Raw genomic sequence first — 15,614 nt, 5'->3', positions numbered from 1 at the left:
CAGGGTCTCACTATGCAGTTCAAGCTGGCCTTAGGCTCACTTTGTAGCCCAGGCTGGTCTCAAACTCACAGAGATCCTCCTGGCTCACCCTCCTGAGTGAGGGTGATTGCAGGCATGCACCACCATACCTGGCTCCAGGGCCACATGGTGGGTGCCTGCATCTGGGGCCAAGACAGCACACCTGGGGAGCCTGGGCTGAGACCACACGGTGTGTGGGGCCAGGGATCGAACCCAGGTCCTTGTACTTGCCAGGTAGGTGCTTATGCCTCTGAGCTATATCTGTGGCCCCAAAATGGTGAATTTCAATTTAACTTTTACTGTGGGTATTTTTATTAATAAAATAAATATACACATGTACTTTTAGATGTCAGTGAAAGTTTTTTCTCTTGCCAAAATAGCTCTAAATAAAATTCATCAGGTGCATTTGTTTTTATATAGGCAAAATAACTCTGCGAGATCTGAAGAGGTGCCGAATGGCTCACATCTTCTATGACACTTTCTTTAATCTGGAAAAATACTTGGACCATGAACAGAGAGATCCCTTTGCAGTCCAGAAGGTACCAGGATAAGTGTTCATTTTTAGAACTGCAGTATCGGGCTGGGTAACACATTGAAATGTTATCTGGGAATGTTAGTATTTAAAGAGATAACATTTAAAATATTTCATCATATTCTGAAAAAAATTAAATAGAGATGCCCTAGGTTTGATCCAGAGAGAGAATGAAACAATGAATGAAATAGTAAGAGTAACAGCATCTGTCCTCACAGCTAATCTGCATAAGACTGAGTATTTTGTTAGGTGAGTTCTGTAGAATGTGTCATTACATACACACTCGAAACTTATTTCTAAGAAGTTTGTCCTTCACCAGCATGTCACGCACACCTGTCATCCCAGCACTTGAGAGGCTGAGGCAAGAGGATTACCATGACTTCAAGGCCAGCCCATGCTGTACATTACTTCAAAAAAATTGTCCTTTTAAAAATATATCAGGAGGCACAATGCATAATTGTGTTATGCATTTTAAGTATTCTACAGTAAATAGCTTTCCCTAGTAAAAACTAAAAGCTCCCCACAATAGACAATTTCAGGTAAAAGTATACTTTTTCACTTGTTAATGATTGCCATCCAAGAGCCTCAGTTTTAAATATTGTTCTACATCTGAATAGAGGTGGGCTCCCTTCCCCTTGCAAAAACTGGTAGACCTCAGAAACATAATTCATTTCCAGCCAGAAGCAGTGGCACACACCTGTAATCCCAGCACTCAGGAGACTGAGACAGGAAGATTGCCCAGAGTTCAAGGCAGACTAGGCTACATGGCGAGTTCAAGCCTGGTCTCAACTACAAAGAAAGATCCTGTCTCATAAAACCAAAAGTAAAACAATACAAATTAATAATCCATGTCCAAACCAAAAACAGTATTACTAATTTGCTCTTTCCATTCCCTGGTTTAAAAAGTAAAAATTATATCGATAGAAAAGGGCTGTTTCACTTGAGTGACAGTAAAACTTCAAGAAGCTTTTCTAGTTATTGTCTTTTTCTCACAGAATAAGAATGTAAAGGTAACTCTCCATAGAATAAATGCTCTGCAGCTGACCTTAAGAAATATCAAGGTGCGTTACTGCTGGATAAAGTCAACATTATATTTCACTAAAAAAAAATTGTGGTTTTTTGATATGTAGCATCTGTGTAGTTGGCCTTGAACTATGTGGGCCAGGCTGACCTCAAACTCACAGCTATCTCGCTGCCTCAGCCTCTTGAGTGCTGGGATTATAAATGTGTGCCCAACTACATTTCTTTGAAATCATCATTTTATATATCTAAGCAAATATGCACACATGCTGATTATAAGTCTGAAATACATGGCAATTTCTGGCTTATTAAAAGGTTAGAATGAAGAGGGTCTTAAAATTGATTAAATGTAGTAGGAAACGAAATGACCATCGTGTGGCCAATGATTAGCAACTTCTACTCTTCTAGGTATAACTGACCCTAAACCCTACGGTAATGCTCACTCATTCTCAACTTGGAAAGACATTTTGCCTGGAACATATAATCCAAGACACTGCCCATTGTTGAAATGAATAAAAATGTATAGCCTTTATCCCCTTCATTTACTTTGTGTTATACTTTTAATTTTTACTTTTTGAGTATCTTAATTACTTTTCTGTCACTGCTGTGACAAAACACCTGATGCCCAGAATTAAGGAAGGGAAGGTTTATTTCGCTCACAGCTGGTGGAGGTTTAGTCCATACTTGGCTGGGTGGCATGGCACAGGGGCAACACTTCAGGTCAGCAGAAGACAGCAAGGTAACAAAAGAAAAAGCGGAAAGGAAGCGAGCCTCTTTTTGTCTCTTATATTGTATGTAGACTACTCACCCACACCATCTGCCTGCCTTCCTCTTGCACAGGCTCAGGATATTTACAAAGTAAGGACCCTGGCCACTGCTAAGTCACTTAGTGAATCTTCTAATCTTCTCAGGTTGACCCTATGAACTATAACAGTCCACCACTTGTCAGCTTGGCAACCAGATACATTTGTTTAAACCAGTTTCCAGATACAAAGACATTTATTCTTATCATTTCACAACTTGAACACTAACACAAGTGTACCTTAACTTTATATGACATTAAAACCGTAACATTCTGCTCCAAGCCCCCCCCAAACTCATGTACATCCCTTTATGCAAAAGTCATTTTAGTCATCTCCAAGAGTGGCCAGAGTCCTAACAGTTTCAGCATTGCTGAAAAGTCAAAGTCTCCTCTTGAGATATAAGGCAAACTCTTAGCTGCAAGCCACATACAAATGAAAAGTTAAACACTTCCAACATTCAGTGGCACAATATAAATGTTTTTATTCCAAAAGTTACAAACAGGGAATGGGACCAAAGTAAGTCCACACCCAGGAAAGCAAACATTATGTCTTGTAATTCTGTTTAGCATTTGAGGCAGTCTCGCAAATTGTAAGCTCCACTGGGCTTAAGTGATTCCACTCCTATGACACTTGTGGTTGTAGCTCCCACAGCTTCTCTATTGAGCTAGGTTTGCCTCCTTCCTTAGACCATCCACGTTCCTGGCTTTTCTGTACTTTTTGGGTCTCCACTGCACCACATACTGCCCTCTCAGAGGCACACTGTCTGGCCCCCAGGCCTTCTTAAATCAGATGGAAGCCCTTTTAACCCCATCACTGTTGCACTCTGCACTAACACCACATGGATGATGCTTAAGTCCACTGCCACCTGAAGCAGTAGCCGTCCCTCTCTCTCCGCTGTAGGGGTCAAGTGCCTGGATCACTGGGCACTCTGAATCCAATACTGAGGAACAGAGTTTCTGTGCTGCCACCATTCTGGAGCATGTTGCTCTGTAGCTTTTTCCTCAAAGCAAAGTCTTCACTTCTACAGTTTTGAGACTGCAAAGGGTGGAAACTTGCTCTACTTGTGATGCGCCCAGGCCATCTTTTCTATTCTCCTGTTCTTTCTCAGCAATGAAGATTTCCTCAGCTCTTTCTTTGTAGTACACAGCTTTACCGGAGTTTTCTTTCCGGCTAGACTCATGGTGTTTTAAATCATCATACAGGGCTCTTTGCTCTTGAGTCTCAATGTAGATCTTGCTAAAAGCCCCCAACAGTAGCAAGGCTACTATCTCAACATTTCACTGGTTGGAAATTTCTTTTGTCAGATTAATTAGTCCATCACCCTTAATCTCAGTCTCAGGCAGAGTCTCTGGACACAGCAAAATGCAGACAAACTTTCTGCCAAGCCATAACATACATCATATGGATTCCAGCAACCAGTGTAGTCTTTCCAACAGAAACCTCCCAAGCCTGTCTTTTACCAGTTTTCTGGTCTTCTGAGCTCCCATACAGAGCATCAACAGTGTTATAGCTCTGTCCTTTCAGTAGATATCTCCAAACCTTTTCTAACTCTTCCCACAAGCCATTCCCAAAGGCTTTTTAATCACATGGTCAGGTATAGTAACAGCAACAGCCCCACTCCTGGTAGCAAAATTCTGTCTTGATTACTTTTCTTTTTTAGCTGAAACAAAGTGCCTGACACTCAGAATTAAGGAAGAAAAGTTTTATTTAGCTCACAGTTTGTGGATGTTTCAGTCCATACTCAGCTGGTTTCAAGGCTGGGTGGCATGGCACAGGACCAACAGTTTAAGACAGCAAAGCAACAAGAGCAAAATGGGGAAGAAGCAAGCCTCTTTTAGTCCTCTCTTATACTGTATGCAGGCTACCTGCCCACACAATCTTCCTACCTTCCTCTTGCATTGGCTCAGGATCTTTACAAAGTGAGCACCCAGACTCCCTACTGAGTCACTTTGTTAACCTTCTAAACTTCTCAAATTAACACAGTGTATCAACCATAACAGTGAGGTAGCAGTTATCTATCTTTGTTCACACATGTGAAGAATATTATAAGTCAGAAAGTGCTCAATTCTCAGAACTGTGTTGAAGAGGTACTGAATGTATGGAAATGACAGAAGAACAAAAGGCAACAACCAGAGCATATAGAGAGAAGGAAATGATTTGGGCAAAGACAGGCCATGTGCAGGAAGATATCACAGATGATATGGCATCAGAGGTAGCTTTTAAAGAAATAGTACAAATTTGCTAGAGAAAAGGGTGACACATTTTGGGTAAGTACAGACCAGTCATTCCAGATTGCTGCTTTATAAAGTGCTGGGGAGAAGGAACTGGAAAAGGTCTCATAGCAAGTCCAAAGAATCTAGTCATAGGCTGGGCATGGTGGAATACAGCCATAATCCTACCACTCTAGGAGGCTACGGCACAAAGATTGCAAATTTAGGACAGATAAGTCATCTTAGCAAGTTAGCAAGACCCTGTCTCAAAATTAAAAAGGGGGCTGGTGAAACAGCTCAGTGCAAAGACCAAAAATAAATTCAGTCCTCAGGTTAAAGAATAAAAAAACAACTCTGGACTTACATCCAGGTGCAGTGGTGCACAATTATAATTACGGGATTTTAGGAGACTGAGGCAGGATCACAAGTTCAAATCTCACCTAGACAATTTAGCAAACCTCTGTCTCAAAATAAAAAAAATAAAATAAAAATAAGAAAGGGGGTTAGGAATAAAGCTAAATGGTAAAGAACCTCTGGTTTTGATCCCCAGTTCCAAAAAAAAGCCTCTGGATATATGAAAAATCTAGCTGCAGAACACTTTATTATAATGTGATTTGAAGTATAGGAAATCACCCATAGGAGTGAATCTTAACACTTCTTTTTTTTTTTTTTTTTTTCAATTAAAAAAAAAAGTATATATTTAGAATTAGCCAGCTGGACTGTTTAGATGACCCCAATTTTGTTCCCAATATCCAATGCATTATAATTAGGAGCCAGTCAAACAGATGCCTTCTTCTCTCCATCAGGCCTGATCAGGGTATTGAGCTTGGCAACATCGATGTCATAGAGCTTCTTTACAGCTTGTTTGATTTGGTGCTTATTGGCTTTGACATGGACAGTGAACACGAGTGTGTTTTTGTCCTCCATCTTTCATGGCTGACTCTGTGGTCAGGGGGAACTTGATAATGGCATAGTGGTCAAGCTTGTTTCCCCTGGGGACACTGTTCCAAGGGTATTTGGGCTGTCTCTGGAGCCACAGTGTCTTGGGACAGTGGAAGGTCGGTGATGTTCATATCTTCTTTTTGTGGCTGTGGGTGCCTTTCAGCATGGCCTTCTTGGCCTTCAGAGCTCTTGCTTTGGCTTCAGCTTTGGGAGGAGGCTTCCTTCTCTGCCTTTGGCACCTTCTTGATAAAAAGCTCTTAACACTTCTTTTAACACATTGAAACACTTTCAAATAGGTTTTTTAACAATATACGTTTATGATGACCTACTCAGGTTCTGTATTTGCTGATTTGTTTCCTCTTTCTAATCAGGACGTTGAGAACGATGGGCCGGAGCCCTCAGACTGGGACAGGTTTGCTGCTGAGGAGTACGAGACTCTTGTCGCAGAGGAATCTGCCCAAGCACAGTTCCAGGAAGGGTGAGTGAGTACCCTGTGGCTTGCTGACCTTTTTACCAGGTGTGCCTGTCAGTAGTACGAAGACCACCTTTATAATGCCTATTTTTTCCACTTTTGAAATCATAAGAGTTAACTGTTAATTAAGTGAATGCTCCTCCTAACAATTTTCTTCCCCCTTCCTCACCAGCTTCCTGACAGTCTTCTCACATCCCATTTCCTTTTCTAAGTCATATCTTTATGGAAACCAGGATCCAAGAGCAGTCATACTTCTACTTTAGTGATAACAGTAAACCCTACAGATAAGGAACTGAAACTCCTTTCAGTAATAAAATGATCATGTTTAACATAAATTTTTATCATGCATAGTTTGTATATACAACCCTGAATAAGAAGTAACTCCATGTAATTTATACTAGAAAGAAAAATTCCAGGGGTTGGGGAGATGGGTTAGTGGAATAAGCGCTTCCCTGGCAAGTACAAGGCCTGAGTTCAGTCCCCAGTTCTGCCAAAAAAAAAAAGAAAAGAAAGAAAAATTCCATAAAGGGATCATATTAAGAAATTAAATTATGTGAGAATATTACCAGTTGGCACTTCAGCAATTTTATAATTTGTTGGCTTTCTCTAGTGACTCCTTTAGCAACTCCTCTATTCCTTTCTCCTTGTTTAACCCTTTACCATGGATGTAACACATTCAGATGACAATACATTCATATGACCCAGGAAAAAAATTATAAAAAGTTTCCTACTAACCAGTTTGCAGAAGCAGCCAATATTATTGTCTTGTGTGCCTTTACAAAAACTAACTTTCTGTGTATATTTTTCTTACTGAAATGGAGCACACAGTATTCATTGTTTGGTTCCCCGTTTTTCACACACTTAATATGCTTGAGATTATCCCATAGATATATCTAACGACTTTTTTTTTTTTTTTTTTTTTTTTTGGAACCAGGGATTGAACTCAGGCCCTTGTGCTTGCCAGGCAAGTGCTTATTCTACTGAGCCATCTCCCTGGCCCCCATGACTCATTTTCTATACCAACATAATCTACTATATAGTCATTGTTACTTTGCAGTCATTGCCAACATTTCATGTATACTAGAAATTACACTGTTGCAACAGATCCTATATACTGTCTACAGACTTCATTTCTAGAACTTAAGCAGATAAGCAACCTCAAACTAGATCTAAAGAGTTGCAACGACATGCAAGTTTCAGAAAATCCAAGCAGTGATGCATACACCCAGAACAAGCAATAGTAAGGTGCCATTTCCATGCCTAAGCCTAGTGGGACAAGAAGAAACCATCAGCAGAACCGAGGGACAACAGCTGTATAGAAAGGGGTACCTGGTAGGACCTGTGATGTTCACTGACGATGGAAGTTTACTAACTCAACAACTAACTTGAGGGAGCCACTAGTGAATATGCTGAACTTCATTATCTTCCTATCTTTCAGTAGCCTGCTGATGGCTCCCTTTGGCCTCAGTAAGAAACAAGAAGACAAAGGAAGTCCCTGCTTGGTTCATTCACATCAGCCTCCAACATGGGCAAAGAGCTAGGAGAAGAGTAGATCTGGAGGGATAAATAGGAAATAGCAGGCCTAGTAGATAATGTGCAGTAATCCTGCATGTAGTCTGTAGCATGACATCTTTAATGTTTGTTCGATTGTTTGTTTTTGAGACAGTCTCACTCAATGGTAGAGCAACCCTGCATTTGATGCCTAGTATTACGAGAGAGAGAGAGAGAGAGAGAGAGAGAGAGAGAGAGAGAGAGAGAGAGAATGTGTGTGTGTGCATGTGTGCGTGTGTGTGTGGAGGGCAGAGGGGCAGGCCATGCAAGTATTGCAATCATTTTGTGAATGCATATTTTTTTACTTCCATTCACCTTCCCCTCAAAAAACTAGGAACAAAGAAAATGGTTTTGAAGCATCAAGTAAAAGCCAGTTGTAGTGTCACATACCTGTTAGACCAGCACTTAAGAACAGGATCATGAATTTGAGGTTATAGGGTATATAGAGAGGCTGAGGCCAGCCTGAAGTCGTGAAAGTACCTCAAAACAGCAAGGGGAAGGGACAGATGGATGAGCTGACAGATGGAAGGAAGAAAATAGATTAAGTGTAATATAATCAGAGGGGGAAAAGTAGCCATTAGTATATGTGAGGAAAATATAAGGAATCTAACTTGTATGTACTAGGCAGTGGAACAAATGAAATAAATATAGATATTGATATTATATGCAAAGATAATGGAAAGGCTTCTTATGAAATAAAAGACCTAAATATCAAAGGTTAGAAGTCACATATAGGGCCTGCCAAATAGCTTAGTAAATTAAAGCACCTGCAAGCAAGCGCAGGGGCCGGGGCTTCAATCCCCGGGCCAGTCATGCCGGCCCACCCCTGGAGCAGGCTGAGACTGGGCGTGGTGGCACGTGCCTGTAATCCCAGCACTTGGGAGGCTATAAACAGGAGAATCACTACGAGTCCGATCTAGTAGTGAGACCCTGAACACCCTGTAGACCCTTCCCTAAAATACAAAAAAAAGTCACATATATTCAAGAACAACTGATAGTAATTGAACCCCAAAGTGCAAGGTCAATCACCAGTACCACAAAAAAAAAAAAAAAAAAAAATTGAACTCCACTGTTTATTGGGAATTTACTAAAATTCAAAGCTGGAAAGTTTATTTTGTTTTTATTTTCCATTTTTAAAAAAACCTAAGTTATAGAACAGAGAAAAATCAGCTTTGCCTCAGATATCTCTATGTAAAATTAAATACTGAAAGACTATGAAATGATTACAACTTTCTCAAATTGTTTTTTAATTTTTTATTATTTTAGCTGTATAGTTATTTTAGTTTATTAGTATAGTACGTGGTGATGTAGTACATGTTTACATTCCTTCTGAAAAGTTAGTACATGTATATAACACATCTTAATTCCTTTTTTGTCCCCTTTCAATTTCTCCCTCCTCCTTCACCCATCCCTTAATCCCTGTTTTGTTGGGAGGGGTAGTTTTGTTTGTGTTGGTAACTTTTTGGTATAGGTTCACAGTACATAAGGTTTCCATTCCCTGTGTGGAGTTGGTCCATATACATAGCACATTTCAGTTCCTCTTTTGCATCCCTTACCCCTTGCCTCCCTCCATCTCTTGATTCTCTTGCCTGCTAAGAACAATCTCCCTATTTCCTGTTATAGGTCTTCTATTTTGCTCTTTATTTTTACTCTATGTTTCTTATATAAGAGAAAAAAATGTAAATTTAATCTTATGTGTCTGATCTGTTTCACTTAACATTATGGTCTTAAGGTATATCCATTTTCCTACAAATGACTCAGTTCTATCCTTCATGGCAAAGTAAGACTCCATGATGTGTAAAAACTGTCTTTTCTTTACCATTTATCTATTCATGGCTATATGAACTGCATCCAAGATTCAGCTATTATGAATGGTGCTGTTATAAACATAGATATACATGTATCTCTATAATATGTCTTTAGGAAGATACCTGGAAGATGAATTGACTAGGTCCAATGGAATTTTTGGTTTTAGTTTTTTGAAGACTCTTCAAACTGATTTCCTAGATAGTTGTACTAGTTTTACATTCCCACCAACAGTGTGAAAGGGTTTCTTTTTCCATACAGCCTTGCCAGTATTTATTATTTGATTTCTTGATAATAGCCATCTTTGTGAATTAAAATGGAATCTCAGTGTTAATTTGCATTTCTCTAATGGCCAGTGATACTGAATATTTTATCATGTATTTACTGACCATTTATACTTCCTCTGTGAAATGTCTGTTTATTTCACTTGTCCTTTTTTTACTTGCTCTGGTTTTGATTGAAGGAGTCTGAAATTTTTTAGATCTTTATATGTTCTAGATATAAATCCTCTGAGGAATTTCTGGCAATTTTTTTCCTATTTTATAGGTTGTCATTTCACTCTGCTGGTTGTTTCTTTTTCTGTGAAGTTTTTTTATTTGATATGATCCTACTTGTTAATTTTTAAAACTATTTCCTATACAACCACATTGCTATTCTGAAAGCCCTAGCCTTGTCTATGCTTTCAAACTTTTTACCTATCTTGTCTTCCAGCAGGTTGCTTCTGGTTTAAATTAGTTAAGTACATGGTGAGAGATACAGGTCTAGATTCAGTACTCTGCATGTGAATGGCCTGTTTTCCCAACACCATTTATTAGAGGCTATCTTTCCTGTAGTTTGTGTTTTTGGCTGCTCTGTCAAAGATCAAATAGTTGAATATACTTAGAGTTGTTTGCACATCCTTGATTCTGTTCCATTCATTCCCTTGTCTATCTTTGTGCCAATATTTATCACAGTAGCTTTGTAATGTAGCTTCAAGCCTGGGATTGCGATTCCTCCCACTTGCTCTTTTTTACCCAAGATTGATTTTGCTATTCAGGGTCTCTCCTTATTCCATATGTGTTTTAGAACTGTTTTTTCCAGTTGAAAGTCTGGCCATTTTGACCTATGAAAGAACAGGCAATGTCTTTCTATTGTCTGATGTCCTCTTCAAAATTCCTTTTACTGAGTACTATAGTTTCTCTTGTAGAGTTCTCTTACTTCCCTACTTATATTAATTCCTAACTATTTTTCTTCCTGCTATTGTGCAGGGTGTTTTTTCTCTAATTTCTTTTTGAGCGGGTTATTAGTATATAGGAATGTTAATGATTTTTTTGTGTTGATTTTAAATCCTGCCACATTACTGGATTTGGTTATTAATTCTAAGAGGCTTTTAGTGGATTATTTCTATGGATTTTATCTCTCCTATGTAGAGAACAATGTTATCTGCAAATAGTGATAATTTTACTTTTTCCTTTCTTATACACATTCCTTTTATTACATTTTCTTGCCTAATTGGTTTTGCTAACCTTTCAAATATGTCCTGTGTTGAAAAGGAATAGTGACAGAGGACATTCTTATATTGTTTGATTTTTTTTAGAAGGAAAGCTTTCAGTTTTTCCCCATTTAATATGCTAGTAGATTTTGTCATAAATGGCTTTTATCAGATTGAAATGAAGTCCTTCTATGCCTATTTTCTTCAGTATTTTCTTCATGAAAGGATGTTGTTAAAGGCTTTTTACTGTGTCTGTTGAGATGATAATGTGATTTTTTTCCTGTTTACAGTATATATTACATTATTGATTTGCATGTTGTTAAACCATCCATGCATCCATGGGATGAAGTCTATTTGGTCATGGTGTACAATCTTTATAATGATTCATTGTATTCTGCTTGTAAGTATCTTGCTGAAGATTTTTACATCTATATTCACTAAAGAGATTGGCCTGTAGTTCTTTTTTTGCTTAGATCCTTGTCTGGTTTTGGAATCAAGATAATGGTAACTTCCTGGAATGACTTTTGGGAAAACTCTCTTTTAATGCCATTAAAAAGCTTCCTGTTAAGATTAGCCAATATGTAGTGACCTTCTTTGCCTCTTTTTAGTTTTGGCTTAAGTTTTGGTAGAATTCAGCATTCAACCCATCTCAAACTGGGCTTTTCTAAGTTGGTAAGTTGTTTATTACTGCTTCATTGACTCTTACTGGATTATTCCAGGTTTTTTAATATTCTTGGCTCATTTTTGGTAATACATACATATCTAGAAATCTATCCATTTCTTGTGAATTCTCTAGTGTATTGGCATACAGACTTATGAAGTAGATATAATTTTTTTTTTTATTTTAGTAATGTCCATTGTTATTTTACCTTTTTATTTGTTTCATTGATTTGGGTCTTCCCTCTCTTTTTTTGTTGTTGTTGGATTGGTTATTTTGTTATCCAAAGAACAACTCTTGCATTCATTAATTCTTTGTACTTCTTTTTTGCTTCAATTTCATGGATTTTCTGCTCTGATCTTCCTTGTACTGACTTTGGGTTTGGATTGTTCTTGTTTTTCTAGGACCTTGCATTGCTAGTTTTATTTATTTGGGTTTGCTCTGTTTTTGTGATGTGGGCATTAATAGCTATAAACTTCCCTCTCAAGGCTGTTTCTATTGTGTCCCATCAGTTCTTGCATAACCCATTGTTTATTTAAGAATGTACTGTTTAGTTTACATGCATTTGCATAATTTCTGGGTTTTGGTTTGTTGCTAATTTCTAAGTTCACTGTGCTATGATCTGATAATATACATGATACAAGTTCAGTTATTTTATATCTACTTATTAGATTCATTGGCTAGTATATGTTCTATGTTGGAAAAATTTCCATGTGCTGCTGAAAAGTGTGTATTCTATTGAGTAGAATGGTCCAAAGATATCTAGTAAGTCTGCTTGTTCAACTCTGATATCTCTTTTTTTTTCTAGTTGCTCTCTTTGTGATAGTGGCATATTGAGATTCCTATACTAAATCAGTCTATTTTTATGTTCAGCAGAACTTGTTTTATGAAGTTGGATGCACCAAACAATGATGCATACAGGTTAATAATTGTTACCATTTCCTATTGGATTGTTCCCCTAAACAGTGTGCAGTGACCTTCTTTGCCTCTTCTGATCAGTTTTAACTTGAAGTCCACAGTTTGAATAGGCAGCTGCCATATTCAGTTTATTGTTACATGGAACTTTGTTTTCCCTTCTTTGATATTTAGTCTGTGAGCTTCTTTGAGGATTAAATGTGTTGCTTCAACAGTATTCTGTTGGATTGTGTTTCTTGATCCATTCTTCTAGTCCATCTTTTGACAGAGGGATGGAGATCATTCACATTGAGAATTTTTATTGATAGAAATTGACTTACTCCTGTCATTGTCATATTTCCCTGTTATTGATTCTGTCTTTCCCTTCTACCTGATATAGTCATTCTATTAAACTTGTTGTCATTGTTAGCTTCCTTGTCTCTTTTAGGATATCTTCAAGAATTTTTTAACTGTCTCATTGCTATTTGTTTATAAGTAAAATATGGCAAAAAAAAAAAAAGAATTTTTTGTATTGGTCATGAATTTCTTTAAGTGCATTTTATCATGAAAGTATCCTATTTCTCCATAAATTTTGAAACAATTTTGCAGGTCAGCCTTAGGTGGAAATTGTTTTCTTTTAGGGCTTGGAGCATTTTACTCCAAGCTGTCCTGGTCTTGAAGGTTTGGGTTAAGAAGTGTGCTAAAATTTTAATGGGGTTTCCCTTAAAAGAGATTTGTTGATTTTCTCTAACTGCTTTTAAGATTCTGTTCTTGTGTTGGACTTCCAAGATTTTGACTATGATGTCATGGAGAGGTTCTTTTCTGATCATGGTTATTTGGGGTTTGATATGCCTCAACTATCAGTGTGTTAAATTCTTTCACCTTAATTGGAAAGTTCAAGGGGAGGGGTTAGTTTGTTTTGGTTTTGGTTTTTTGAGACAGGGTCTAACCATATAGTTCAGGCTGGCCTTGAACTCACTATGTAGCCAAAATTTTCAACTATTATTATAGTAAACTGGATGATGTAGGCCACAAGACAAGCTATTGGATTTAATGTAAAGCACCATGTAATGGAAGAAGAGAAACTTCCAGGGACCACTAAAAGAGGGAAAGGAGACAGGGTCAGATTGAAGGAGACAGCAGCTTGCATTCTTTTTAATAGAATTCAAAAGATAATTTTTACAGATAACAGAAGCATCACTTAGTAATCCATACCTGAATTTGACTGAAACATAGAATAAAGAGACCCCCCAAAAAAGCAGCATCCAGGTAGGGCAGCCCTGTATAGACCATCCTACTCCTGAAGAAGAGACAGAAGCGACAAGTATAGGAACTGGCACAGCAAAAGCTGGTCACAGAAAGATTCACACTCAGGCAGTGCAGCACAGCACAAGCCACACTAGCCTTTCCTGCCCTGGTCTCATTGGAAACACCCAGCAGCTTTACTTGCTCCTTCTCTTGCACCCAGCACAAATTGAGGCAGCAGTCTGTTTCTGTCTACACAGAAAAGTGGACAAATACAGCACAGTTAAGAAATATCAATATTTGCAGACACTTGTGATCCCAGCACCTGGAAGGCTAAAGCAGGTTTACTGCAAGTTTGAGGCCAGCCTGGACTACATGGTGAGTTCAAGGACAGCCTAAACTGCATAGCAAGACCCTGTGTCAAAAAACAAACAATATACTCAAAACAGACTGGACATAGCTGTATTTTTTTTCAGTTGGGATAAATCCTTTTTGAAAGAGTAGAAATAATAGCCAAGTAATTCCTAGATTTTAAGCTATATAAGCAAGTAGAAAAATTCTGCCTTAGCTTTGCTCATTGTTGAGATAAAAATACTTGACCAAAGGTAAAGAAAGAAAGAAGGGTTTATTGTAGCTCAGTTTGTAAAGGTTTCAGCCCATAGGCAGCTGGCTCCAAGGCAGGGTGGCATAACAGAGGGGCACCATGGTGGACAAACAGTTCAGGGTGGGCAGAAGGCAAGAAGACAGCAAATCAGTAAAATCACAAGCAGCAAACAACCACAGCAGTTCTCTGTCCCTTGTATTCTATCCAGGTTGCCCATCTTTTGGGCAGGTAGCACCAGTACCCAGGGTAGCCTTCTTATTATCCACTCCCAGATTTATGCAAAACCTAGTAAACTAATTGAGTAATGATATACTCTAGATCCAGCTGTCTCTGAAGCTCCACTTATGACCACATGAGGTTTGTGGGGATATCTAGACACAAGCCATAACAGAAACTAGTAGTTTTTAACCAGGTTGTAAATGAGTTGATCAAAAAACAATACATGTGACACAGTGTCATTAAATCTCTTTAGAATACTACCCCTCTCTTATCCCATAGTTCTTACCACTTTGTAAAGCACTTCTAGAAGCCCTGGTGATGCCTTTCTAAGATGTGATCAAAACTAAAGTGAATGCAGCTACCAGGTGCCATCTAACAGAAAAGCAAACTCAGGAAAACATTAGTGTGTTCTTAATCACCTGATTTACCAGATCTGATGCTGTGTGACTTCTGGCTTATCTCTAAAGTCAAAAAAAGTATGAAATTAAGTATTTTGAATCTATTGAGGGAATCAAGATAGCAGTGCAATTAAAAGACATTCCCAATACTGAGATACAAATTTCATATCACTTTTCACATTACAAAATATTCTTTTGATATTTCTTCAAGGTTTTGTTTTGTTTTAGGGGGATTTTGGTTTGGTTTTCAGGAAGGTGACTGAGACAAGGTCTCATGATGTAGGCCAGGCTGGCCTTGAACTCACAGCAACCCTCCTGCCTCAGCTGGGATTACCTTATATACTGCTGGGCCCAGCTTGGGAAACTACTCTTAAAACTGAGCAGGGGCCAGACAGATAGCTCAGCAGATTAAAGGGCCCTTAGGCAGATGTAGGTACCTAGGTTCAATCCCCAGTGTGCCATCCTGGCCCCACCCCAGGGTGCGCTGAGAGGGCGACTGAGACTGGGCATGGTGGCGTGCACCTGTAATCCCAGCACTTGGGGGGCTGAAAACAAGAGAATCACCATAGTCCAGTCTGCATAGTGAGACCCTATAGTCCCTGTACTACATACAAAAAAAAAAAAAAAAAAAAAAGAAAAGAAAGAAACTGAGCAGACTATAGTGTTTCCTTTTGCATACTCCCTGCTTGTCCAGAGAAGGGGTCTGCCATTTCTGTCTGCTGCCTACCTGCCTGTCTCTCTGTCTCTGTCTCTGTCTCTGTCTCTGTCTCT

General features: G+C 38.6%; 1 protein-coding gene across 3 annotated transcripts in view; it reads left to right on the top strand.

Moving 5' to 3' along the window:
• Ppp2r3a (protein phosphatase 2 regulatory subunit B''alpha) overlaps window positions 1-15,614 on the top strand; it is a 113,233-nt gene that overhangs the window by 79,039 nt on the left and 18,580 nt on the right. For 2 of the 3 annotated variants that reach the window (XM_004624999.2, XM_004625000.2), the window contains exons 11-12: window positions 439-557; window positions 5,897-6,003. In XM_004624999.2, coding sequence (XP_004625056.1) covers window positions 439-557; window positions 5,897-6,003 — 226 coding nt within the window. Of the gene's footprint in view, window positions 1-438; window positions 558-5,896; window positions 6,004-6,925; window positions 6,962-15,614 lie in introns of all 3 variants that reach the window. The other variant, XM_023705043.1, reaches the window with a different exon arrangement.

This window comes from Octodon degus, unplaced genomic scaffold (genome assembly GCF_000260255.1).
Source record: "Octodon degus isolate 3935 unplaced genomic scaffold, OctDeg1.0 scaffold00008, whole genome shotgun sequence".
NCBI lineage: Eukaryota > Metazoa > Chordata > Mammalia > Rodentia > Octodontidae > Octodon > Octodon degus.
This window is presented reverse-complemented; position numbering and strand designations above follow the sequence as displayed.